Source organism: Dasypus novemcinctus, chromosome 16, assembly GCF_030445035.2.
Source record: "Dasypus novemcinctus isolate mDasNov1 chromosome 16, mDasNov1.1.hap2, whole genome shotgun sequence".
In the NCBI taxonomy this organism is placed as follows: Eukaryota; Metazoa; Chordata; class Mammalia; order Cingulata; family Dasypodidae; genus Dasypus; species Dasypus novemcinctus.
Window position 1 is genome coordinate 5,774,367 of NC_080688.1, and position 26,260 is coordinate 5,800,626.

The 26,260-nt window shown below is 35.7% G+C and overlaps 1 protein-coding gene across 1 annotated transcript; it reads left to right on the plus strand.

Moving 5' to 3' along the window:
* The first annotated feature begins 3,072 nt into the window (after window positions 1-3,072).
* Window positions 3,073-4,004, plus strand: LOC105746270 (olfactory receptor 14A16-like). The gene is given in 2 exon segments (XM_012525795.1): window positions 3,073-3,544; window positions 3,547-4,004. Coding segments are annotated over 2 exon segments (930 nt in total).
* Window positions 4,005-26,260: the final 22,256 nt, after the last annotated feature.

Here is a 26,260-nt window from a genome sequence, read left to right on the forward strand (position 1 = left end):
CTTTTAGCATGGACTCCAGATATTCTAGATAAGCTTTTAGCATATTTACTTTTTGCATTTCCCCTAAATACTTAAAGTTTATAGCCCTTGCATTGTTAAACTGTTTCCTGGGACTGGAGCCTGTTGTCATTGTCCCTAAGGGCAGGACTGCAGCCTCTTACCATTCCACACCCACAGCCTTCAGCTTAGGTTATCTCTGAAGAGACAAAGAGTCTTCCACCCATAGCCCACATCACTACCAACACAGACATCCATTATGCCACAATATGCAGGAGTTTTCAGAGAAACCAATATGCTCCATGATCACTTTTTAATGGTAACTTTACAAACTTTTCAGGTGTGACCCTCAGATTAGAGGAGGATCCTTCATGCACCATGACTGGAGTGAGACCAGTAAGTATGCATACTTTATAAAACAATTCCTTTTAGATTTAAAAGTAACTGGAGAAATAAAACTTTTGTTAAAAATCTTTTTTTTAATAAAAAGTGAAAAATAAAATCTAAATTGATCATAGTATTCACTGTTGGAGAAATTATTCAGTTAACAAGGATATCAATTTCTGGGGATGAATTTCAATTGGTGAAAATATTAGCTTTATTTTCCTCAATTTTTTGTGTCCCACAGAGCAATTATTTTTTTATATTTTTGCTATATGTAATATCAAGTTTCAAAAGTATATTTTATGAATATTTGGTGTTGTAAACATTATTGATGTAAATTAGCATTTTGCTCAATAAGCTGAAAGTGTCTTCAATGATAAAATGACACTGCAATAATTAAGTTAAATAATTAAGTTAAATAATTAAGTTAAAAAGTTAAATATGAAATAATAATGGAGAAACAAAAATAAGTGTTTTATTAATGCATATTATTCTTCTCAATATTAAATTATTGGCAGGTAACTGAATTAGAATTATTAAATATCTTACTTTTGAGATACTCTTCATTTAAAATGGTATTATCCTCACACACAAAAAAAAACAGAGATAATGGATAAATTATAAATATGTAAATTTATGGCCATGGTCATTATTCTTAAATCTACCACTCAGAAACAGTGAATAATTTTGTATTATGAAGAACTCAATATTTTTTAACAGAACCGGCAATAAAGATATATCAAATCAAATTCTACTTTATAAACATTCTTAAATTGGTCATACGTTTAAACTATTTAATAAGAATGCATACTAATATATAATGTTTCATTAGTGAGATATATGGAATAATGTCCACAATTTTTAGCATTATTTTATATTACCTCTTTCCTTAATCTGACCACCAACACTTACTCTGTGATCTTTCTACACCCATAATCAGGGAGAATGAGCATAATATATTTTTTTAAAGTGTTAAAGGTAAGAATGTGGGGTGGTAAATGTAAATTACTTTCCTAAATATTTTACTAAATTCATATAAGTTTTCAAAAAAAAGTTCAAATAGAATCCATTTGTTGCTGCTAACAGAATCACTGACCATAGTCTTTCATAAGACTAATACCATTGAATTCTGCCATCACTTCTCCTTGGCTAATTAGCTTGCAAAAATCTTTTTGGAAAAAAAGAGTGTCCCTAGGAGAGAGAATGGGTAGTAAGATATACATGAAAACTGTTATAAAATATATGCAGTATTTCAGATGTATAGTGCATAAGTTCATGCATTATTCCATATAATAGTGTGACTATAATGAAAGAAAAAAATCATATGGAAAATGCAGTTATTTTATTACATATCAAGAAAATCTCAAAAGGGGAAAATGGAGAAAAGTTAATAATTTAAATAATTTATTTTAAAAGAAAATTAAATAAAATAAATAATAAAATTTTAATAAAAGGGAGGCCAAAAAGCTTAGCCCATAGAATGTAAAACTTTGATAACTATAGTAACTATGATATGTTTCTGTTGTTGTTTATATAAAATATGATATACGAGAAACAATTTGAATATTGTGAAGGAGAAAGGAAAGCCAGTCATTAGATAAATGCCTCAATAAAATTTCCAAATGAGACAACTCTAAACGATGTTCTTGAGAGAGCAATGTCTAAATAATTTACAGAGTAGATGAGGAAGGTTAGTGATTATTCAGTATTACGAAAAATTTTTACCGTTCAAATTCTTAGAAGATATGTAGAAGCTGAGACTGTTTGTCATGTGATAGAATAATTTAGCATTTGTTAATTGGCAACTTTGGACTTATCGAGAGTTGAAAAGTTATTGGTAAATGCAGCAGAAAATATTCATTCATTCAGCCACTTTAACAGAATATATTTGGACAGTATTAGAATGACAGGTTCACATACACTGAAACAAAATTGGGACAATAAAGGTAAGCAATTCCTTCCTTCTGTGCCATAAGATCTAAACCCCCTCTCTATCAAAAGCAAAGCAGGCATCACCATCACCAAATAGTCACGAGTGAGGAATGAGCAAACATAATGGGGGAATGCCACCAGGGACCAAAGTAGATTTATTATTATTGTAGTAATGGAAATAATTGTAACATTGATATAAAAATACTGGTTACCAGAGGTTCAGAGGAGAGAGAAGGAAGTAATAGGTGGACCAAAGGGAATTTTAAGGCATTGGAATTTTTATGCATGATGTTGCAATGACAGTTAGAGGTTATTACACATTTTGTGAAAAGCTAAAAAGTTGTATGGTACAAAGCGTAAATCATAATGTAAACCACAGATTTTGATAAGTAGCAATGCTTCAAAATCTGCTCATCAATTATAACAAATGTATCATACTAATGTGAGGTGTTATTTGTAAGGAAAAATGTGAGAGGAGAATGGTTGGGTATATGGGAAATTCCCTGTACATTTTTTCCCCTAGAATTGGGACGGGAGTTTTCTGTAATTTAAGACTTCTTTGAAAATGAAGTTTATTACATTAAAAAAGGAAAAAAGTCAATAATTGGTGAACAATAAAATAAAATGATGTACACTGGAACTATGTTGTGGTTAATTGATTGTGAGATTACCATTCGCAGGCACTCACAAGCTTAATATTGAGAAGTTGATGATTTTTAAATTCCTCTCTTCAATGTTTTATAGATTATGAGTGCAGGAATGACAAATCTCACCATTGTGACTGAATTTATTCTGATGGGATTCCCTACCAATCAAAATATGTACATTTTGCATTCAGTGTTCTTTGCATTCATTTATTTGTTGGCCCTAATGGGGAACATTCTCATTATAATGATAACAACTTTAGACCAGCACTTCCATACACCCATGTACTTCTTCCTGAAGAATTTATCATTTTTGGATCTCTGCATCATTTCAATTACAGTTCCCAAATCCATTGTTAACTCCTTGACCCACAACAACTCCATCTCCTTCCTTGGCTGCATCACCCAAGTCTTTTTGGTTGTTTTTTCTACAGCTGCAGAGCTCTTTCTTCTCACAGCTATGTCTTTGGACTGCTATGCTGCCATCTGCCAACCTCTGCACTATGAAGTCATCATGAATGTGGGCACATGCATGCATATGGCAGCTGTATCTTGGCTGGGTGGTGGTCTGACTGCTGTGATGCACACGCTGGTACATTCTCTTTATCTTTCTGTGGATCCAATGTGGTCCATCAGTTCTTCTGTAATATATCCCAGTTATTAGCTATTTCTAGTTCAGAAAATTTAATAAGAGAAATTGGGCCCATCCTTATTAGTGTGGTTTTGGAATTCAGCTGTTTCCTTTTTATTGTCATTTCCTATGTCTGCATCTTCTCCTCTGTAAAGAAGATTCCATCAAAAGAGGGTCAGTCAAAAGCCTATTCCACTTGCCTTCCACACTTGGTGGTCATTGTATTATTTCTCTCCACTGGCTTCACTGCTTACCTAAAGCCAATTTCAGCATCTCCTTCTATTTATGATCTTGTAATATCTGTGTTCTACACTATGGTACCCCCAACCTTGAATCCCTTCATATACAGTCTAAGAAACAAGGCCATGAAAATGTCTCTAGGCATATTATTGGGAAGAATGCTCATCAAAAAGTAAATATGTCTGTCTTATTCAATAGCAGATACAATTTCTAATTATTCAACATTTGTCCATTTTTCCATCAGATTTTACAAGTGAATATTTCAAAAAGAAATAAATGTGTAACTCCTTTATTGGGAATTTTCATTAGGCTAAAATATGACAGGTTTCCCTTTTTCTGGAAGTCCAAATCTTGTAAATCCATTTGTCAACCTCATTTGTAAGTAGCATTCATAAAGGAATTCTAGCTACCTTTAATATGATGTAAGGAAAAATGTTTGCTCGAAAATCACTTCCAATCATTAACAACATTTACCCAAATATACAAAAGCAAACAAAAAACTATTCCAAAACTTTACTGTTTTATGATGTCACATACCAGATCAAATAACTAAACTAATTTAAAGTATTTTTAAATAATCTGATTTTTCATCCTCTGTATTATATTTCTTATTTATTACACCTTGTGGATGACTGTTCAAAATTTAATGCAGTGATTGCACTCATCAAATTTTACTTACTGGAAACTATCTTTTATTCTATGTACTCATTAGGGATTTTCAGTAAAATGAAAAACATGGGAAATGCATGTTAATTTTTTTCCAGAGAAAATATAAGAATCCCAAGGGATTAGAGAAGTTATGATTCAAGTCTAATTTGCAAAGAATATAATTTTCTGTGATGTTTTATTTTTGTCACCCTGAAACCCTGCTTATACATATAAAATACATAAATAAAAAATTAAATCCCATTACTTTATGTCCTTAGTATTATTATTAGTATTATATATTGAATTTTATTATATCTACATTTGAGGGTTTGCCTTTGTCTTCAATTTTTTTCTTTTGATTATTGATGATAGACTATTAGATATCTCATAGCCAACGCATTGTATTTTCTATTTTATATGCATTACATTCCTTCAGTATATAAAATAAATTGAAATAAAAATATAAATTTATGTGAATATTCATTATCTTGAAACATGATAATACAAATACCAAATTTCTCAATTAGTGTTGATGACTTGTTATGAAATATAGAGCTCTCAGTATGTGATGTGATGTTTATCCTGTAAATCTCTGGGAGCACATTGCTATTTCTCCATAACATTTCATAATTTTGAGTATATAACAGGTCCACACAAATGTTTCTCTAAAAAATAATGATAATATGATTTCTATAAGGACTGAGGCTGTTTAAATTTGATAATTTATTGTCTAATGTGCTCTTTTTTGTTACAGTGTGTGGGAAGCTGCCTCTGGCACAGGCGCTGTATTGGCCATCTTGTTGCTAAGCGCTATTTTTAGATACTAACCAGGTTAAGTTTCAATTAAGTTTCTATTCTTACGCCACTCCCTGGGGCTCCAATTAGGCATTCCCTAAAGAGCACAAAAGTCTTTCCCCAGACATTGCCAAATAACCATCTGCAAGTGCGTGTGGCATGAGAATCAAAATCTAGTTAACCAATTATTTACTGACACATGTGTTGTCAGTATGTACCACCTCATTCATCCCTGGCTATAAGAACCCCTGACTGACCCTCAATAAACGAGGCTTGATCAGAATCCTGTCTTGCCTCCATTCTTTGTGTCTCTTGTCCCTTTTTCATTCCCACTCCCTCCCTCAGGTCTCGGTTCGACTGATCCGCGGGTCGGGGCACAGTGAATAATTTTTTTACATCATGATATAACATAACATAGTTTTACTTTATCATTTCTTCTGCATGAAGTGTAACATGGTCAAGTTTTGATTTTATTCTTTAGTGTTAATTATTTATTCATATATCCTGTTAATTTATTGTTTTGTCATAAAATAAAAAAATTCATCTTTTTTAATAGAAGGTGATCCAAATATAATGTTTTATTGTGACATGACACACATGTGTAACAAAGGGCATAACACCCAAAGTGAGAAGTTGGTATTATTCTAAATAATATAATACTCTCTTCTTATTCTTCTCCATTAACAAATTCTTAAACAGAGAACTTAAAGACTCAGTGCACTATTTGACTGCATAGGAGCTGTAACTTACTATTCACCTTGTAATTTTTTTTTTTTGGTAAATTAGGTGATAATGCACTTGGTGTCTTAGCCTTTTAAAATAGGCATTGTAAGTTTTATATAAATATGGATGTGCTGACAAGGAGCCATCAAAAATGCTGATAATCATTGGTTAATTAATATTTGCTGAGAATATTTGTCTTTTACTGAATAGATATGCAGATTTCTTCATATAAGCCTCTGTGTGATATTAACTCATGTTGTTCTGTGAATTCTCTCAAAACAAACCAAAATCAAATGTACCTAGGAAAATTTTAAGCACCAAACATAGCTCCCAGTCAGTCAGAGAAGAATACTGCCATGTGCTATCAGAGAATTCAGAGGAAAAAGCCCCATTTTTTTCGTCCTGCATCTAGAATGTCATCTCCATTCTGGACTTTAATTGATACACAGTGAAGAAAAAAATTGGAAGCAACTTTCCCTCCATGATGGTTTGAAGTTGTATGTATCCAAGAAAGATATACTTTCAAAGTTAAGTATAGGTTATTAGGAGGTAGGAGGTCAGAGAAGGTTAGTGATGCTTAATGTATGTATAAGTTTTGATTAACTTGAATTTAGTATTATGGAAAAATATGCTAAGAATGTGGAGAAGGGAGGGAAAATACAATTAATGTAAACCATGGACTGTAGTCACAATGCCGTAATATTCTTGCCTCAATGTGAAAGATCACTGTGTTAATAATAGGTGTTTATGGAAAAAATGTACTCTATAGAATATAGCTAGTGGTAGATTGAGGCGTGTTGTATGGGAATTCTATACATGTGCACGATTGTTTAATAATTTTGTAATTTCCCTAATAAAATTTATTTTTAAAATTAATCCTTTTATATGGGTGTGAACTCCTTGTAATAAGCAACTTTGGATAAGGCTCTTCAGTTTTGTGTTTGACCCACATCATTCAGAATGGGTATTAATCCTCTTACTGGATTCCTGTATATGGAATGAATACAGAGAAAGAGAAACAGAGAAAGGCAGAGAAGCAAGAATCTGAAAGCAAGAAAACATGGATGACAAAGGACAGACCAGCAGATGTCACTGTATGCATTACTCTGTGGCAGAGTAGTCAACGATCACCAGCAGCCTCTCTTTGGAAGAATGTATTTCCTGATTATGCCTTGATTTGCACATTTATCTCATCCTAAAATTTTTAAGCAAGTAAATTCCCATTGATATGTCAACCCCTTTCATGATATCTACTTTAGCAGCCTAGCAAACAGAAACACTCTCTAAACCAGTTTTTTTTGGAAAAAGAAACCACTTTTCTGATATATTTATAACAGTGTATTGTTCACTAAAAAAGCAAAAAATAAAATTATAACATGATAATTTGGGAGGAATAGACAATATTGTTCCAAAACTAGGTGTGATCTAGAATTGACATCTGGTGATAAATAATTAAAGTACAACAGGCAATCCTACTTTTATTATTCATCAAAGTGTTGAAAGTAAAAGTCAAAATTCCTTTTTGATTTTGGATCCTCAAAAGATAATCCAAATGCTTTGCTTTAAGTCCTGGACATTTGTATATACATAAAAATAAACCTATGTATATATACAAAGTTTGTTCTAAGTGAAGATGACTAACAAGATAGGGAATAAATAGATGGATCTGGAACCTAACAAGGAATCCACATGAACATATATAACCCCAAGATGGCTGCTACAGGACCCTACCCAGGATTATGTCATTTATTACAGGACTTATTCCAGAAGCCAAGGGAAGCCAGGAGAAGCCTTGGATATTCCTCAAGGACTTTTTTATTGGGCATTCATGGGGGTAATTAATCAAAACAGCAAACAGCCAGAACTCCTCTCATGTCATTATCAATGGGGTGGAATAATTAACAGCTCAAAAAGCAGGCACAAGTCCTGAAATTGCCCTCTTTCTCACCTTTGGACCCCTGTTCCTGCCTTCTGTGCCCTGCTTTTGCTGTTTTTCCTCTGCCTTAATGGCCATGCAAGTAAAACCTAGGCATTTATAATTTATAATGAGTAACTGTATAGTCTGTAAATCAGCCTGCTTGATCACATTTCAGTCCTTCCTCTCTACCTGAGACCCATGGACTGTTGCATTCCCCCATTTCTCATCTCTCCCTGCCTGAAGAATTTACTGGCCTAACTCACTTGATGGGCTCTTGAAATTCATTTCTGCAGCATAGTAAAGAACCTAGACAAAATTCAGTAACATATTTGTGAGCCAGCTTGGAGCTTATTGGTGAGTGAAACTGTGGCCTACAGCCTGTTGGATGCCTTCCTTTGGTTCTCCATTTTAAAAGGGTCCACCTATGAGTCCCCACAGGACATAATCCTGAGAGGGAAAAGACTGGGGCACCAGAATTCTCTGCATTCACATGATGTACCAGATTTATGAGATCTGATCCCAGTGGGGAGGGCTGGGAATAGGATAGGAGCTTAGTGTACTGCTCTTTCAAGTCCTTTCGGCAGCTGTCAGATCTGCCCTTGGGGCTAGCAGCCTTTGATTTCTCCTTCCCTCTCCCCTAGGGGGTGCATAGAAGTGACAGAGGGCCAGAGAGCTGGGGGCTTCCTCACTCCTTGCCTTTGCAGGCTCTCTAGGATGGCAGAGCCAAAATGGATACTGTGGGAGTTCTCTTCCCCAGGGCAATCCCATGCCAGGATACACTTGCATAATTAATCTTTACCTATGTATTTACCTTCCTACTTCTTGCTATGGAATTTCTCTTTACAGGTTTGTGTTACAGTACTTTGGAAAGTCTTGAAAACTGAAACTGGGAAAATGACTTTGCTAGCAAGAAAGCTATTGGCTCAGGGTCCTAAGGAATATTAGCTAGAACAATTGATCTCTAATCACTTATGGCCTTTTGATGGCTGGTCTAACTGGGAAACAACTAGAGAGTAAAGTCATAAAACTAGGATGGCTTTAAGGACCTCTATAAGAATAGGAAGATTTCAGCCCCTTCTTCAAGGAATGAGCAATATTTGAGGAAGGAACAATATTCTGCTTGAAAAGCACTTGATCTATTAGTCTTCCAAGTCCATAATGGCTCCAAGAACACCCAGCTGCAGGGGCTCTGTGATTCCTGTGTTGGTGGGAATCAGAAAGCAGCCAACCATTTCCTGAGATTTAACACAGGAACTTCTGTTTGAGTAACAGTGCAGTCATTCTCAGACCCTGTTATATAGGGATGCCAAGAACCAAAGCAGCAAACTCTGAATGGCACACATTCCTTGGGCCCATCCATTAAGAAGACAGCCAACTATCTCCTGAGACAGACATCTCAGGAACTCTGATTTGGAGTAACTACTCAGAACCTTTCCCACCAACGTAGCTTAGGTTCACTGATCTGATCTCTGGAATCATCAGATATCCCCAAGACCTAGGTCAGCCACAAGGATGCCTGTAGGCCAGGTAGGTTCTGAAAATTGAAATTCTCAGCATGCTGGAACAGAGCATCAACTCAAAATTTTGTGGAGTGGTGAATGTATAAGGCAAACTAGGGTGCTGGGATGCCAGACTTATTGACTAAAAACATGCTTCTTCATTCTTCCTAGAATAAGGAAATGGTCTCTATCCCACCAGTAAACTCTCCATAAGAATGCCTTCTCAAGAATCAGGAAAAGTTGCCTACTACTGGTGCATGTGGGCACAGTATAGCCAAGAGCAGTCCTGTTCAGAACACTGAATTCCAGTTAAACCAGTGTAAGAAATGAGGGCAGATAAATTTGTGGCCCAGAACCCTCATGCCATATCTCCTTAAAGAAATAAGAAACCTCATATGCCATCAATTAAAATTTAAAAAGATCCTAGAAATCCTAAGGGCATAAAATTCTCTCTTTTGTTTTAATCTGTGCTTAACTTTGTGTTCAACTTTGAAATCTGTGTTTAACTTTGTCAGTTTACTTGGGCCTAGGAAATCAGATTTGGAGTTCACCTGTTACAAATTGAATAATAGTGAAAAGAATCCTAAAATAAGTCTTTAAATGTCAATACTGCCTTGCTAGTGGATGTAATGTATAAATCACATTTGGAAATATTTCCATAGACAGAAAAACAGAAACTTCACAAAATTGTCAGTAATAAAATTCTTCTGGCTTAGTTAATAAAGTTGCACAATTCACCTTAAGGTAAAAACTTACTAGAAACTGTAACTAAGAGTACCTGCTAATTAACACATTCATTGTTAAAATGTAGAAGTAGAAACAAAGTCCTAAAAAGTTCATTTGATATGTTACACAGTGCACTGGCAGTGTTTAAAAAGTGTATAAAAATATCAAGAAATAAACTTCAGCATTGTCACACTCTCTTGTGTGTACAAACCAGGTCTTTAATAGTTTGCAGGTTGCCTTTCCATATGAGTTATTGTCTAAATTAGCCAGTGACCCCTAACACAATAAAGGAATCTACTACAGCTCTGATTTTGCTCCTTAAGTCAAAGGAGAATTCATTGTAGTTTCAAACTCTTTCAGCAGCCAATAATGGCTCAACATAGCCAAATATACAATGGATATTACTTCCAGACAGACACTGTTTCATAGTGCTGAAAGGTGCTATGCACCAGGCCGGTAGAATACTGGAAACTACTTTCCTAGCTTCTCTCTAAGGTCCAGCTTGCTGGCTGTGTGAAAGACATACCAAGTGAAGCAATGTTCACCAGAATACTGTGAGTAAACCTTAAACACAATTGGCATTATGGCCTGTTCCCATGCAGAGATAGCATGTAATGTATTACAAACCTTAAACTTAAACCTATTAAATGCAGCTCAAAGAAAAACTTATACATTGAGTAGCACTTTAGTTAATATTAACTAATATACCTACATCTCCTACTCTAAGTATATGCCTGATGATTATAGTGATATTTTTTCTCTTCTCAATCTTATGCAGAGAAATATTGAACATGTTAAAATCCTTGTAAACTTCATTTTTTAAGTGGCTAATGAAAATGCATACCCCAATTCCCTCCTAGCCCTTTTTCTAGAACTTGTCCCTCTCATACCCTGGGGAGTAATGGCAAATTCACATGCCATCTACCAGGGCTATGCATTTTCCCAAGAGTAAGGAAATGAAAAATGAGACCTACTTCATTTTAGTGCTTTTAAGATAGTCCATAGACAACCTTCAGTTTAAGATAGTCCATAGACAAGGTTCGGTGAACTTAAAGACATGGTCTCCAAAAGGAAACAAATAAAAGAATAGATAAAGAAAAGAATTTAAAAATTGAACAGGGTTTCAGGGAAATAAATGCCTTCAAGAAAAATGCAACATGCATGTCACAGGTGTCCCAGAAGGAGATAGGAGGGAAAAATGACAGGAGGAAATTTTGAAGAAATAAAGGTAGAAAATTTCCCAAGACAAAAACATATATAGATATCCATAGTCAAGAAGCACAGGGTACACATCTGAATAAATCCAAAGACCTACTCCAAGGAACATAATAATCAGAATGTAAAATGTCAAAGGCAAAGAGAAAATTCTGAGAACAGCATGAGAAAAATAAGTTCATCACATGCAAGGGACATCAAAAAGATTAGGTGCTTATTTCTCATCAGAAACCATGAAGAAAGAAAGCAGTGTCATGATATATTTAAGGTATGCAAAGAGAAAAACTGACAATAATTTAATACCTGGAAAGACAGTCTTTAAAAGATGAAGGAAATTTTAGAATATTCACAGATAAACAGGAAATGAGAGCTTTAACCAAGAGACCATCTTTGCAGGAAATATTAAAGAGAGTGCTATAGTCTGTAAAGAAAAAAAGAGAGGCTTGGAAGAGAGTATAGAAATGAAGATTACATCTATAAAAGTAACTAAAAATGTAAAAAGAGTGGTGAAAATAAAATATAATAGACAAAACCTAAAAATCAAAATGAGTGAAGAATTGCCATTACAGTAATAACATTGAATGTTACTGGATTAAACTCCCAAATCAAAAGACAGAGACTGGAAGAATGGATAAATAAAACAAATACTTCCATCTATATCCCATCTATAGAGACTCACCTTAGACACAGGGATACCAATAGATTGAAGGAAAAGGGTTGGAAAATATATTTCATGCATGAAGTAAAAATTAATTAATTAATTAATTAATATAAAAATGTGAAGTAGCTATACTTTTACCAGCTGAAATAAACTTTATAAACAATATTGTTATTAGAGATATGGAAAGATATTATATAATATAATAATATAATATATTAATATAAAGATATTATATAATAAAAGGAGCAATTCACCAGTCATCATAAATGTATATGCACCTAACCAGGATTCCTTAAATTACATGAGACAAATACTGGCATAACTGAAGGGAGAAATAGATGTCTCTACAAAAAAAGTTGGATACTTCAACATGCAACTCTCAGCATCAGAAGAACATGTGAGAAGAGGATCAATTAAGAACAGAGAGCTTGAATAATATGAAAAATGAACTAAACCTAAAAGACAAGTACAGAATTTTGTACATTAACTCTGCAGAATATACATCCTTCTAAAATCCTTAAGGATATTTCTCCTGGAGAAACCATATGTTGAGTCACAAAGCAGATCTCATTAAATTCTGCAAGGTCACAATTATACAAAGCACTCTATCTAAACATAATGGAAAGACCATTGAAATCAACAGGAGGCAGAAAATGGAAAATTCACAAATATATGGAGATTAAATAACACATTCTTAACCACTGGGTCAAAAAGTAATTGTGAAAGAAATCAATAAATACCTCAAGATGAATGAAATGAGAACACAATTTATCAGAAACTCTGGGATACAAAGAAGGCAGTGCTGAGTGGGAAATTTATAGCCCTCAAAGCTTATATCAAAATAGAAGAAATAGGTAAAATCAGTAATCTAACTACACAGCTGGGAAAGAATAGCAATGCAAGCCGAAGAAATGCAATAACAAAGATCAGAGCAGAAATAAATGAAATAAAGAACAAAAATACAGTAGAAAGCATTAACAAAACATAAAGTTGGCTCATCAAGAAAATTAACAAAATTGACAGTCTTACAAATAGATAATAGATATAATGGAAAAAATAAAATCATAAATGAAAATGGCAACCTTATTATGACCCCACAGAAATAAAAGGAATCCTAAGGGATACTATGATGAACTGTACACCAACAAACTAGACTATGTAGATGAAATGGAAAATTTCCTAGGAGCTTACAAACAACACAAACTGACCATAGAAGAAATGAAAGATCCCAATTTGTCACAAATAAAGAAATTGTAACTGTTATCAAACATTTATCCAAAATGAAAAGCCAAGTACAAGATGGTTTCACAGGTGAGTTCTACCAAGATTTCTAAGATTTAATATCATCTTATTCAAACTCTTTGAAAAAATTGAACAAGAAGGAACACTATGAAACACACTATATGAAACCAATATCACACTAAAACTAAAGCCAGATAAAGATATTTTAAAAGGAAAATATCAGACCAATTTCCCTAATGAAATTAAATGCAAAAATCCTCAATAAAATATTTTCTAATTGAATACAACACTATATTAAAAGACTTAACTTATGACAATATGGATTTTATACCAGGCATTCAAGGGTGCTTCAACATCAGAAAATCTGGGTAAGACACTGCATTAATAAGTCAAAGAAGAAAAGTCTCATGATCCTATTGATCAATGCAGAAAAGACATTTGACAAATTACAGCATCCTTTCTTAATTAAAGTAATATAAATGATAGTAACTGAAGGAAAATTTCTGAACATAAAGGTCATTCATGAAAAAGCCAAGGTTAACATGGTAGTCAATGTGAAAGAGTGAAAGGTTTTCTGATTTTCTAATAACATCATGAAAAAGACAAGGACATCACTGTCACCACTCTTGTTCACTGTATTGCTGGAGGTTCTAGCTAGAACAATCATGTAAGAAAAAGAAATAAAAGACATACAAATCAGAGAGAGAGAAGTACAACTTTCACTTTTTGTAGATGATATGTTCCTATACCTATACATTCTCCCAAATCTACAACAAAGTTGGTAAAGCAAATAAAGGATTTCAGCAGAGTTGCAGGATACAGATTAATATACAAAAATTGGTAGTGTTTCTATAGAATTATGTGATGTTTGGCTAATGTGTCATCTCAGTCAGATAAGTGTGCCACATTGTTTGATCAAGCAAGCACTGGACTAATTATAAACAAGGACATTTATGGAATTAATCATCAGTGAGTTGGTTGCAAAAATAGCCAAAATACATTACAATCAACCAAAAAGATTGCAGTCAGCAATGAGTGTTGTTTTATTCAATCAGTTGAGTACCTGAAAGGGGAAGTGATTTCAGCATTCAGAGAGAATTTTCTAGCTCAACTTCAGAGAGCCAGCATCTCCTGGAAACTCTTTAAGGATGTTCATTGGGTCCCCTGGTTTGCAGCATGCCTGTGAAATTTGGACTTGTGCATCCTCATGGCCATATGAGAGAATTTTATAAAATATCATAATATTGACAGATATTTCCTATAGATTCTGTTTCCCTAGGGAACCCTGACTAAGACACCAGTTATGCCACGTAGCAAAAGAGGCAGCCTGGCTGCTGACCTCTTTTCAAAAAAGATGTCTCGTGCAAACTGAAAGAATTTTCTAAAATGACCATATTTCATATACACTAAATTTAAAAGTTTGTCTATGATAGAGGCTGGTTTACTTCTCCTCATTTTGAGCACTTTGGCTTCTTGCATTGTCTTTCATGTAATCATTTAAAATATTTTTAGTAATGATCTTATGACTTAATTTGTATTTGTTTTTGTAATGAATACTTTTATCACTTTTTACAATGATCTTCTGCAAAATACAAGCTCCTTTTTAAACCAAATTAAATAATAAAGAGCTGGCTTCAGGAAAGTGGTATTCCAATACCACCATCACTAAAGGTGTGGGGGATCATTTGCTCGAATGTTCAGACCACTTAAATTCTTAAACAACAAAATCATCCAGTCCTACTTAAATTATTTAAAACATTTTTCCTTGAAAAGTATAAGGCATCTTTAACTTTTAAACATTTAATTTAAACAAAATAGTACAATATTCTGGCCAAGGTAGAGAATGAATACAGTGTACACAGGCCTCAGGCTGGCAGGATGTCCCTGAAAAAGGGCAGTCAGTGCAGGCACCAACTTAGGGAAAGAATTCTCCTGGCAGAGTACAGTAAGGGAAAATATTATTGCCCAGTTTCACAGCCTCTTCCCCACATCAAACCTTCTCCTAATTCAGATATTAGCAATTGTGGCCTTGGATTATGGGAAGGACCATGAACCTAAAAAGGCTTTCTGCTTCTCTCACTGGGCACACTTCTACCTGAGCCCATAGCCCTCAATTGTGGCTCAGTCTGTGAGGAAGACAGTGGAAATTAGCCCTTCTAAAGCATACATTCAGCTTGGAAAAGAGAGGAAATCTTTGTACCACTCTGGAAGTCTCTGAGGCCTGGCTGTGGTCATTCACTGAACTGGTATCCTCTGGCAGAACAGGCTGTACAACACATTCCCTATTTCTAAAGATATCTCTCAGTTTGAAGGCTTTTTAGAGCCAGGTACACTAACAACATACTAATCTTTCTGTCAAGGTTTGAACCCTGAAGGTGAAATGGCATAGGAAGTAGCAAACTTACAGGGTTTTGGTGCATTCTATAAAATCTTGAATTTGTTTCTTTTCCATAATGTATGCCCATTGTGAGTTACCTGTGTAAATCTTTCATCTTAATTATGTATACACCATATATATATATATATATATATATAATTTTTAGTTTTCATTTTTGTTACCATTTTGAAGATACATAGATCACACAAAACATTACTTTAAAATTTATAAAGGGTTCCCATATATACCACTCCCCAACCCTACAACTCCTCCCACATCAACAACCTCTTTCATCAGTATGGTACATTTATTGAATTTTATGAATACATTTAGGAGCACTGCTACACAGCATGGATTACAGTTTATATTGAAATTATACTCACTCCCAGTTTATTTAGTGGGTTCTGGCAGGATATAAAAGGTAATGCCTCTGTCCCTGCAATATCATGCAGGACAACTCCAATTCCTGAAAATGCCCACATATCAAACCTCTTCTTCCCTCTCACTGCTCTCAACAATCCCATGGCCACTATCTCCACATCAATGACACAATTTCTTCTATTGCAAAAGTCACAATAATTCTATAGTAAAATACCACTAAGTCCACTCTAATCGATTTTTTATTCCTCCATCCTGAGTACCCAGGGATGGTGATGTCCACCCCACCTCTAAATCAAGAGGAGGCTTAGATCTCACATGGCTGATGAATGGGATTCTCCTACTTGCAAGTATAGACTCTCTTGGTTCCCTGGTGTGGTGGTTGACCATCCTCACCTCCCTGTTAGCTGATATGGGACAGTCCAATGAACTGGAGTGTAGGTGTGCAACATTATAGTGGCTCAGGGCCAGCTGGCACATGGACAGTCCAGAGAGTCAAGTCTCATGACAATATACCAACCCCAGCACTGACCACAGATTCAGTAAAAATGACATAAAAGGCATGTGAAGAGAGGTCACATTTGAGTTCACCTCCATCACAATCAGGAATGCAAATTCCAAAATAGGTCTCACTGGCAAGGCACTGAACTCCAGAGCAATCTTCCATGACTTAGGACCTTGGTGTCTCTGTCACCTTCAAGAGCATCAACACCTGAGGCTGTATCTGCTTTGACTGTCTCTGAGTTCCTGCTGAGATGTGCATATGCCTGTTTTCTCTGATGAACTCCAGACTCATTTTTGTCTTTTATCCATATAAATTCATTTGGCTTTACCATTTCCCCATTTTATTCAAGCTCTTTTTCTAGCTGCATCAAAAGCTATGCTTGGTAGTAATCCCTGAGTGCCAGCTCATCCCTGGGAGTCAGGTCCCATGCTGCAAGGAAGGTAATGCATTTACATGCTGGGTTTGGCTTAGAGAGTGTCCACATTTGAGCAACATGGGGGCTCTCAGGATGTAACTCTTAGCACTCTGCAGCTCTAGGCCTAGCTGAAATTTCAAGCACTCAGGTTCATAAGCATAATCTTCAGTATCAAGGGCCCATCATTGGAGCATTCTTCTTCATTTTTCTTTGCCTTTGCTCTTGGGGGATTGTTGCTGTTCCATTGGGGCATGCAACAGATCTCCCCAGGTTGGGAACTCATCACACCCTCAGGTGTTGTGAGAAACTATACCCAATATGTCAATACTCAATGAACATTTGAACATATTTATATACCCTATATGCATGCCCTGAAGAATTCCCTCTCTCCCACACATCTCCCATCAATGACATCCCACACCAGTTCTCTTCCCTTGCCATAGTTGAAACCCTCTATGATCCAAAACTGCTTCAAAAATGAAGCCTAATATATTGCCAAATGAAATTAATAGGAAAATGAAATAATAATGATAGTTCTAAAGATTTGAAATAGAATCCATTATAATTTAGGACAACTAAAATAAATAAAATATAAATTGGGGTATTAAAAAAATATAAATGTCTTAAAATATTTTTGATATTTTGCCTTACATCAGTGTAATAGGTGTTGCCCTGTATGTAGAGTAGGAAGGCAATCTCTTCCATTTCTTCCTCAGTTGTTCACAACTTTTTTTAAATTATGTCCTCAAAAAATTTTAGGTCACAGTAAAGTCACATAAAAAATAGTGCGGTCTCTCATATACCCAACAGCAAACCCACTTGCAACTTCTCCAGCAATGATCTTTTTACATTTGGATGTTAAATTTGCTGCAATTGTTGTACAGATATTTAAACATAGCTACTGACCATGGTTTCATTATGCTTTACATTATAGTTTACATTTTAGAATGTACACTTTTACAAATTATTCACCTCAATATACATAAGGCCAACACTGGAAACAGTAGAGGAATAGAAGTCTCTACAATTATAGTGGTTGACTTAAATATATCAGTCTCACCATTATGTAGGACATCTCAACAGAAAATCAAGATAGAAACAAAGAATTTGAATAATATTTAGAGGACTTGGAACTAGTAGTCATATACAGAACACTACACCCAAATACAGCAGGATATACATTCTTCTAATGAACTTATGGGTCATTCTCCAAGATAGACCAGATGCTAGGCTTCAGAGAAAGACACAATGAGTTCAGAAAGATTGAAATCATACAAAACAATTTCTCTGAACAAAGTGGAATGAACCTGGAAATCAGTAAGTGCCAGAGAACCAGAGTAGGGGGAAAAAATGAAAATTAAGCAACACACTCTTTGACAAATAGTGGGTCAAAAGAAATAAATAACTACCATGAAACAAATGAACATGAGAACACAACATATAAAAATTTATGGGATGCAGTAAAAGTTGTATTGAGAGGGGAATTCATAGCAATAAATTCATATATCAAAGGGAAGAAAGAGGAAAAATTGAAGACCTAACTGCACAATTGGAGGAATTAATAAAAACAACAGCAAACTAACCCCAAAGGAAGAAGAAAGAAAAATAACAAAGATCAGAGCAAAACTAAATGAAACAGAAAATAAAAAGTACTAAAAAAAATAGACATAGAGCTGGTTCCTGGAGAAGATCAATAAAATTGTCAAACTCTTAGCTGGACTAATAAAGAAAAAAAAGAAGAAAATGTAAGTACGAAATAAAAAATGAGAAAGGGGATATCACCACTGACCCCACAGAAATAAAGAATATCATAAGAAGATACTTTGAAAAACCATATGCCAACAAGAAAGACAATTTAGAGTAAATGGGCAAATTGCAAGGAACACATAAGCAGCCTATATTGAAAAAAAAAAAGAAACTGATTATCTCAACAAACCACTCACAATTATAGACCTAAAATCAGTCATTATAGACCTTCCAATTAAGAAGAGCCTCAGGCCAGATGGATTCACAGGCAAATTCTACCAAAGATACCAAAAAGAACTAGCACCAATCTTGCTTAAATTATTACAAAAAATCAAAACAGGGGAAACATTGCTTAACTTATTCTAGGATGTCAACATAACCATAATATCAAAGCCAACCAAAGACACCACAAGAAAGCAAAATTACAGACCAATCTCTCAAATTAACCGAGATGCTAAAATCCTCAACAAAATACTTGCTAATCATATTAAAAAAATACATCAAATGAACTACACACCATGACCATGTGAATTTCATGCCAGGTATGCCAGGATGGTTCAACATAAGAAAATCAATCAATATAGTACAACACATAAACAGAACAAAAGAGAAAAAAATCACATGATAATATCTACATATGCAGAAAAAACATTCAACAGAATACAGCAACCTTTCCTGATAAAAACACTGCAAAAGATTGGAATAGAAGGAAATTTTCTGAACACGATAAATAGTATATATAAGCTCTTGATATTGATGACTATGCTTATGAGACTTTGTGCCTGAAATTTCAACTAGGCCTAGAGCTGCCGACTGCCTGAGAGTTACTTACTGAGTGCCTACATACTGCACAATGATGTCAATCTCTAAGCCAAGCTCAGCATGTAAATATATTAAATTCTCCCTAGATTGGGACATGATTTCTGGGGATGAGCCTCCCTGGTGTTGAAGGATTACTACCAAACACAAGCTTGTGATGCAACTAGAAAAAGAGCTCCAATAAAAGGGGAAATGATAAAGACAAATGTGTTTATATGGCTAAGAGACTACAACATGAGTTGGGAGGTCATCAAAGGGGTCTTGCTTATGCATATCTCAGCAGGATCCCAGAGACAGCCAAAGTAGATGCAAACCCATGTACTGGTGCTCCTGAGGGCTACAGAAACACACAGTTTCTACAGTCATGGCAGATGGCTCTGGATGTCTGTTCCTCATCAGAGGGCCTTACTTTGGAATTTGTCCCCTCCTACAACAAAAAATGAGGCCCAATGTTTAGTTGGTCTCTTTAGATTTTGGAGAGAACACAGTATTTATTTGACTATGCTACTCCAGCCCTTATACTGAGTGGCCAAAAAATCCACAACTGGTACAGATTGCTGTGCAACCTACACTACCATTTGACCCATATAATCCATTAGATCCAATGGTTCTAGAAGTGTCAGTGGCACATACAGATACAGCGGAGACTTTGGAAGGCCCCTATAGGAGAATTACAACACAGACCCCTAGAATTTTGGAGCAAAGTCCTGCCATCATCTGCAGATATCTATACTCTCATTGAGAAACAGCTTCAGATCTGCTACAGGGCCTTGGTAGAGGCTGAATGCTTCACCATGGGCCACCAAGTTATCACAAGCACTGAGTTGCCTATTATGAGCTGGGAATTTTCTGATCTACTAAACAAGAAAGTTGAATGAGCACAGCAGTGCTCCATAATAAACTTGAAGTGGTATATTTTATATGGGGCTCAAGCAGATCCTGAAGGCACAAGTAAATTACATGAGGCAGTAAGTAGCCCATGGTCACCACTACTACCATGTTACCATCTCTTTCCCAGCCCATAGTTTTGGCCTCTTGGTGAATTCCTTAAATTATGAATAATCTTACAATCTGACTGAGGAAGTGAAAACTTGGGCCTTGCTTTCATGATATGCAGGTACTACCCAAAACTGTGTAGCTGCAGCGTTGCAGCCCCTTTCTGTGATATCCCTGAATAAAAATGGTGAGAGAAAATACTTCCAGTGGGTGGGAACTTTGAGGAGTACACCTGGTTGTTCATTTTGCAAAGAAGAAGAAATGGCTTGAGGTGTGTTTTTACACTGCTGTACAACCTACACTACCAATGGTTTGGCTACTGATGATGCCAACAGTCTGGCTGGATGGCCAGGGATGAGGAAGAGACACGTTTGGAAAATTGATGACAAAGAGGTCTGGGGAAAATGTTGGAAGATAGATATTTTTGAGTAGGAAAAATGTGAAAATTATGTCCCAAATGAATGCTTACAAAGGGGAGATTTCAGAAGAGGAAGATTTTAATAAGATAAACTGATCTGAGACTAGTATTCTAGTTCTTTACCCAGCCATTCCTAAAATTACCCAGTTGGTTCATGAGCAAAGTGGCCATGGACTAGGGATGGAGTTTATTCATGGGTTCAGCAACATGGATTTCCCAACACTGTCTGATTTGGCTATAGCCACTGCTGAGTTCCCAGTCTTCAGGCTACAGAGATTTTCAATCAGCCCCAGATATGGCACCATTCCCTGATGTGATAAGCCTGAAACCTGAAGGCAGGTTGATTACATTTGACCACTTCCATCATGGAAGGGGCAGCAATTTATTTTAACTGGAATAAAGATACCCTAGCTATGGGTTTGTGCTCCCTGCATACAATGCTTCTTCTAAAACTATCATCCAGACATAATAGATGTCTTACCCACTGCCATGGCATTTCACACAGCATTGCTTTTGAATAAGGAATTTCTTTCACTGCAAATGATTTGCAGGAATGGGCACATGCCCATGGAATTCACTGATATTTCCATGTTCTCTGTCATCCTCATGCAGTTGAGTTTATAGGATGGTGGAATGGCCTTTTGAAGACTCAATTATGTTGCCAACAAGGTGGAAATACCTTTCTGGACTGGGGCAATATTCTCCAGAGGCCATGTATGTTCTAAATCAACATCCACTCTATGGTGCTGTTTCTCCTTTAGCCAGGTTTCATGGGTTCAGGAATCAAGATGTGGAAATGGTAGTGGCACCAATCACTATTATCCTTAGTGATTGACTAGGAAATTTTTTGCTTTCTTTCCCTGCAACCTTAAGTTCTGTTGATCTACAGGTATTAGTTCCAAGAGGAGGACTGCTTCCAGCAGGGAACACAACAATGATGCAATTGAACTGGAAGTTAAGACTGCCACCTGGCCCCTTTGTGTTCCTCGTACCTCTGAATCAACAGGCAGAAAAGGGAATTTCTTTATTGCCTGGGGTGATTGATCCTGATTATCAAGGGAAATGAGATACAACTTACCTAATGGGCATAAAGGAGAGTTTGCCTGGCATTCAGGATATCCTCCAGGGTGTCTCTTATTACTGCCATGCTTTGCGATTAAAGTCAAAGGAAAATTGGAACATCCCAATAGTAGCAGGACTAACAATGGCCCAGAATATTTAATAATGAAAGTTTGGGTCACCTCATGAGGCAAAGAACCACAGACACCTGAAGTGCTTGCTGAATATAATAGGAACATGGAATGGGAAATAGAAGAATGTAGTGATAAATATTAACTTTGCTCATGTCACCAGTTACAGAAATGAGACTTTTAATGGTTGTATTTCTTTTATTTTTGTTATGGGTACGATTGCATATGTACATAAAATGAATATCTTGGTTTTCTTCCCTAACTTTTTCCCTTATCATATGACATAAGTTGTATTAGTTTATGTCATGATACTTAATGATGTAAAGTTTAAGAATGAATATTATTTAAAGGTTTGCACACTATTCTGTAGGAAGTTAGTGTATATTTTTATTGTACATAGGGTAGATTAACATACTTAGGTGGAATTATATATATTTATGTCTCTTATTATTTCTATTTAGAGACAGAGTTATATGATATAAGACACCCTAGAGGATCTCTTGTATTCCAGGAAAACTCTCCTTTATTCTTATTATATAGGTGGTGTCTTATATCCCCTTGATAATCAGGGTTTGATGTATTTTGCTACCAAGTTGACAAGGGGTGGACTTGATACTTAGGTTAATGTGTCAACTTGACCAGGTAATTATGCCCAGTCATTTTATCAAAAAAGCACTGGACTAATTATAATGCAAAAACATTTATGGACTTAATCCTCAAAGAATTGATTGCATACATGGCTGATTAAATCTACATTAAACCAAGAGATTGCAATCAGCTATGAGAGATGTTTTATCCAATCACCTTGAATGCCTTAAAATGGGAAGTGATTTTAGCATTCAGAGAGAATTTTCCTGCTTGAATTCAGACAGCTAGTATCACTTGGGAACTCATCATGGAACTTCATCAGAGTCCTTGGTTTGTAGCCTGACTGTGGAACTTGGACTTGTGAATCCCCAAGGTCATGTAAGAAAATTTTACAAAATCTCATACTATTTACATACATCTCCTGTCAATTTGGTTTCTCTACAAACCCCTGACTAATACAACTAATAATACACAATCTGAAGAAGTAATAAGAAAAAAAAAAGCCATTTACCATAGCAACTAAAAGACCAAATATTTAGGAGTAAACATAACTAAGGATGTAAAGCATTTGTATTTAGAAAACTAAAATACATTGTCAAAAATTTCATAAAAAGATCTACAAATGGAAGAACATTCTGTTTAATGGCTTGGAAGCTTAAATATAATGATGTCTTTTCTACCCAAATTAGTATACAGATCCAATGTATTCTTTACAAAAATTCTACCTGTATTTTTTTAAAGAATTGGAAAATACATTTATCAAATTTATTTGTAAAGTTTAAAGGGCCCCACTTACCCAGAAACATTTTAAAACGGAAGAGTGAAGTTAGAGGACTCTCACTTCCAGAATTTAAATCATATTACCAAACTATGATGGTAAAAACAACATGATACTAGCATAAAGACAAATGGATTGTTTTTTAGTCGTCTTTTACTTAGATTCTTAGATTACAAAATGTGTTACATAAAATATATAAGAGGTTCCCACATACCCCACCCCCACACACTCCTCCCACATCAACAACCTTTTTCATCATTGTGGCACATTCAGTGCACTTGGTGACTACAATTTGGAGCATTGCTGCATTTCATGGATTATAGCTTACGTTGTAGATTACACTCTCTTTCAGTACTTTCAGTGGGTTAGGGGAGAATATATAATTTCTAACCTCTGCTCCTGCAATATCATTTAGGACAACTCCAAGTCCCAAAAATGTCCCTACATCTCATCTCTTCTTCCTTCTCACTACCCTCATCAACTATCGTGGCCACTTTCAGATTGACCAATGGAGCCAAATTGAGAACTCATAAATAGACCCTCACATCTATATTCAAGTGATTTTTGACAAGGCTGTTAAGTCCAACCACTTGGTCCAGAACTATCTCTACAATAAATCATGCTAGGAAAAATGGATGCTAGGAAAAATCATGCTAGGAAAAAAGTAAGAAAAGAGATCCCTATAAAACTTGAATAGAAATTTCCTAGAATAAAATGAAGGGAAACATCTTCACGATCTGGTGGTAGGTAGTTGATGCTTAACACCAAAAGCATGGGCAACAAAGAAATCATGTGTAAATGATTCCTCCTCAAATTTAAAAACTTTTGTAATTGAGAGTACTAATTAATAAGTGAAAAAGCAACTCAATCAATGGGAGAAAATATATAGAAATCTGATAAGAATTTGAGATTCATTCATTCTATATAAAGAGATGATAAAACTAAACAAACAAAAAAAAAGAGAGAAAATAAGCCAATTTAATAAATGGGCAATGATTTAAATAGACATTTCTTCAAAGAGGAAATACAAATGGCCATAAAAGGAAGTGAAAAAATATTCACTATCTCTAGCTTTTTGGGAAATTCAAATCAAAATGACAATGAGATATCATTTCACACCTCTTAGAAGGGATGTTATTTTTTTTAAAGAGACAAAAAATAAATGGAGGAAAAGAAACACTGCACTGTGGAGGGCCAAGTCAAATGGTGTCACCTCTGTGGAAGACAAATAGGACATTCCTCAGTAAGCTAATATAAACCTGAGTATGATCTAGCAATTCCTCTTTAGAAATACACCCAGAAGAACTGAAAACTGTTGTATTTGTCAGGGTTCTCTAAGGAAACAGAATCAATGAGAGATATCTGTCAACAGTAAGAGATTTTTTTCCAAGTCTCATGAAACCATGGGGATGCACAAGTCCAGGTTCCTTAGGTAAGCTGCAACCAGGGACTTCAATTAAAGTCCAATGAATGTCCTTGATGAGTTCTGGGAGACGTTGCCTGTCCAAAGTTGAGCTGGGAAATTATCCCTCAATGCTGGAATCACTTTCCTTTTTAAGGCATTCAACTGATTGGGTAAAGCATCACTCATTGCTGATAGCAATGTCCCTGAATGATGTAATTGTAATCAGCTTATCTATTTTTTACCACTGCAGTAAAGTCAAAGGTGACTAAAGTCCATATATGCCCTTGTATTACAATTAACCCAGTGTTTGCTTGACCAAACAACTGGACACAATTACCTTGCCAAATTGACACATTAGCCTAACCATCACAACAACGATGCAGACATTTGCATATCAATGTTCATAGTAGCCTTATTCACAACTGCAAAAAGATATAAACAAACCAAATGTCCATCAAATAAAAAATTGATAAAGAAAATGTGATATATACATATGGTGGAATACTATGCTGCTTTAAGAAGAAATGAAATTGGGACACATATGATAACATGGATGAACCTTGAAGGTTTGCTAAATGAAGTATGAGACAAAAAAGGACAAATATTGCATGGTTTCACTAATAGAAACTCAATCTGAAGAATAAATGCACAGAGTTAAAACTTAGAATATGGATTATTAGGAGATAAGAGGAAAGTTGTGTCGCTGTTCCCCTGTGGCTATTAGCTAGATGGCTTTCGCCTCGGTGAGGTGAACTTCTCGAACAGGTTGTGAGTGATGACGGGGCCCCAGTATCACACAGCCAGGTTAAACACACAGTAACCACCCCGGAGATGCAGGCTTGTGGTGCAGGTCTGGTTTATTGGGGAAGTGGTACAGTTTATATAGGCAGGGGTGGGGGCTTGAGGTGATGTGTCACTTATAGATAGGCTAAGGCGATTGGGATAATATGAAGCAGCTACTTGATGGGATGAGGTAGTTTTGAAGTTGGCGTGCGGGCTTCTCTGGCGGGAAGCTGGCTAGGAAGAAGGGAGGTGACTTTTGTGATAGCTGTTGTGTATGCTTAGCGGCCATTCTGGCTACATGTTGTTTGCCAGCAAGCTCACCAACAATACCTCCATTTTTGTTTTATTTCAAGACTGCAATAACTGTGCCTGTCTTAGGTTGTTCTCCCTTGAGAATCTTACCCATCTTTGGCTACCAGTTATGAGTCATTTATGCCACGCAGTTGCGCCTGTCTTAGGTTGCCTCCCTCTGGAGGTCTTACCTGTCTCTGGCTGCCAACTGAGCTTTGTGGCTGGAGGGAAGGTGGCTGTGCGCTAGCTACATGGCTACATGGCAGTGGTGGCTTCAGGTTCTTGTGTTTCTTCTTGCACAAGCGGTTGGTACTGA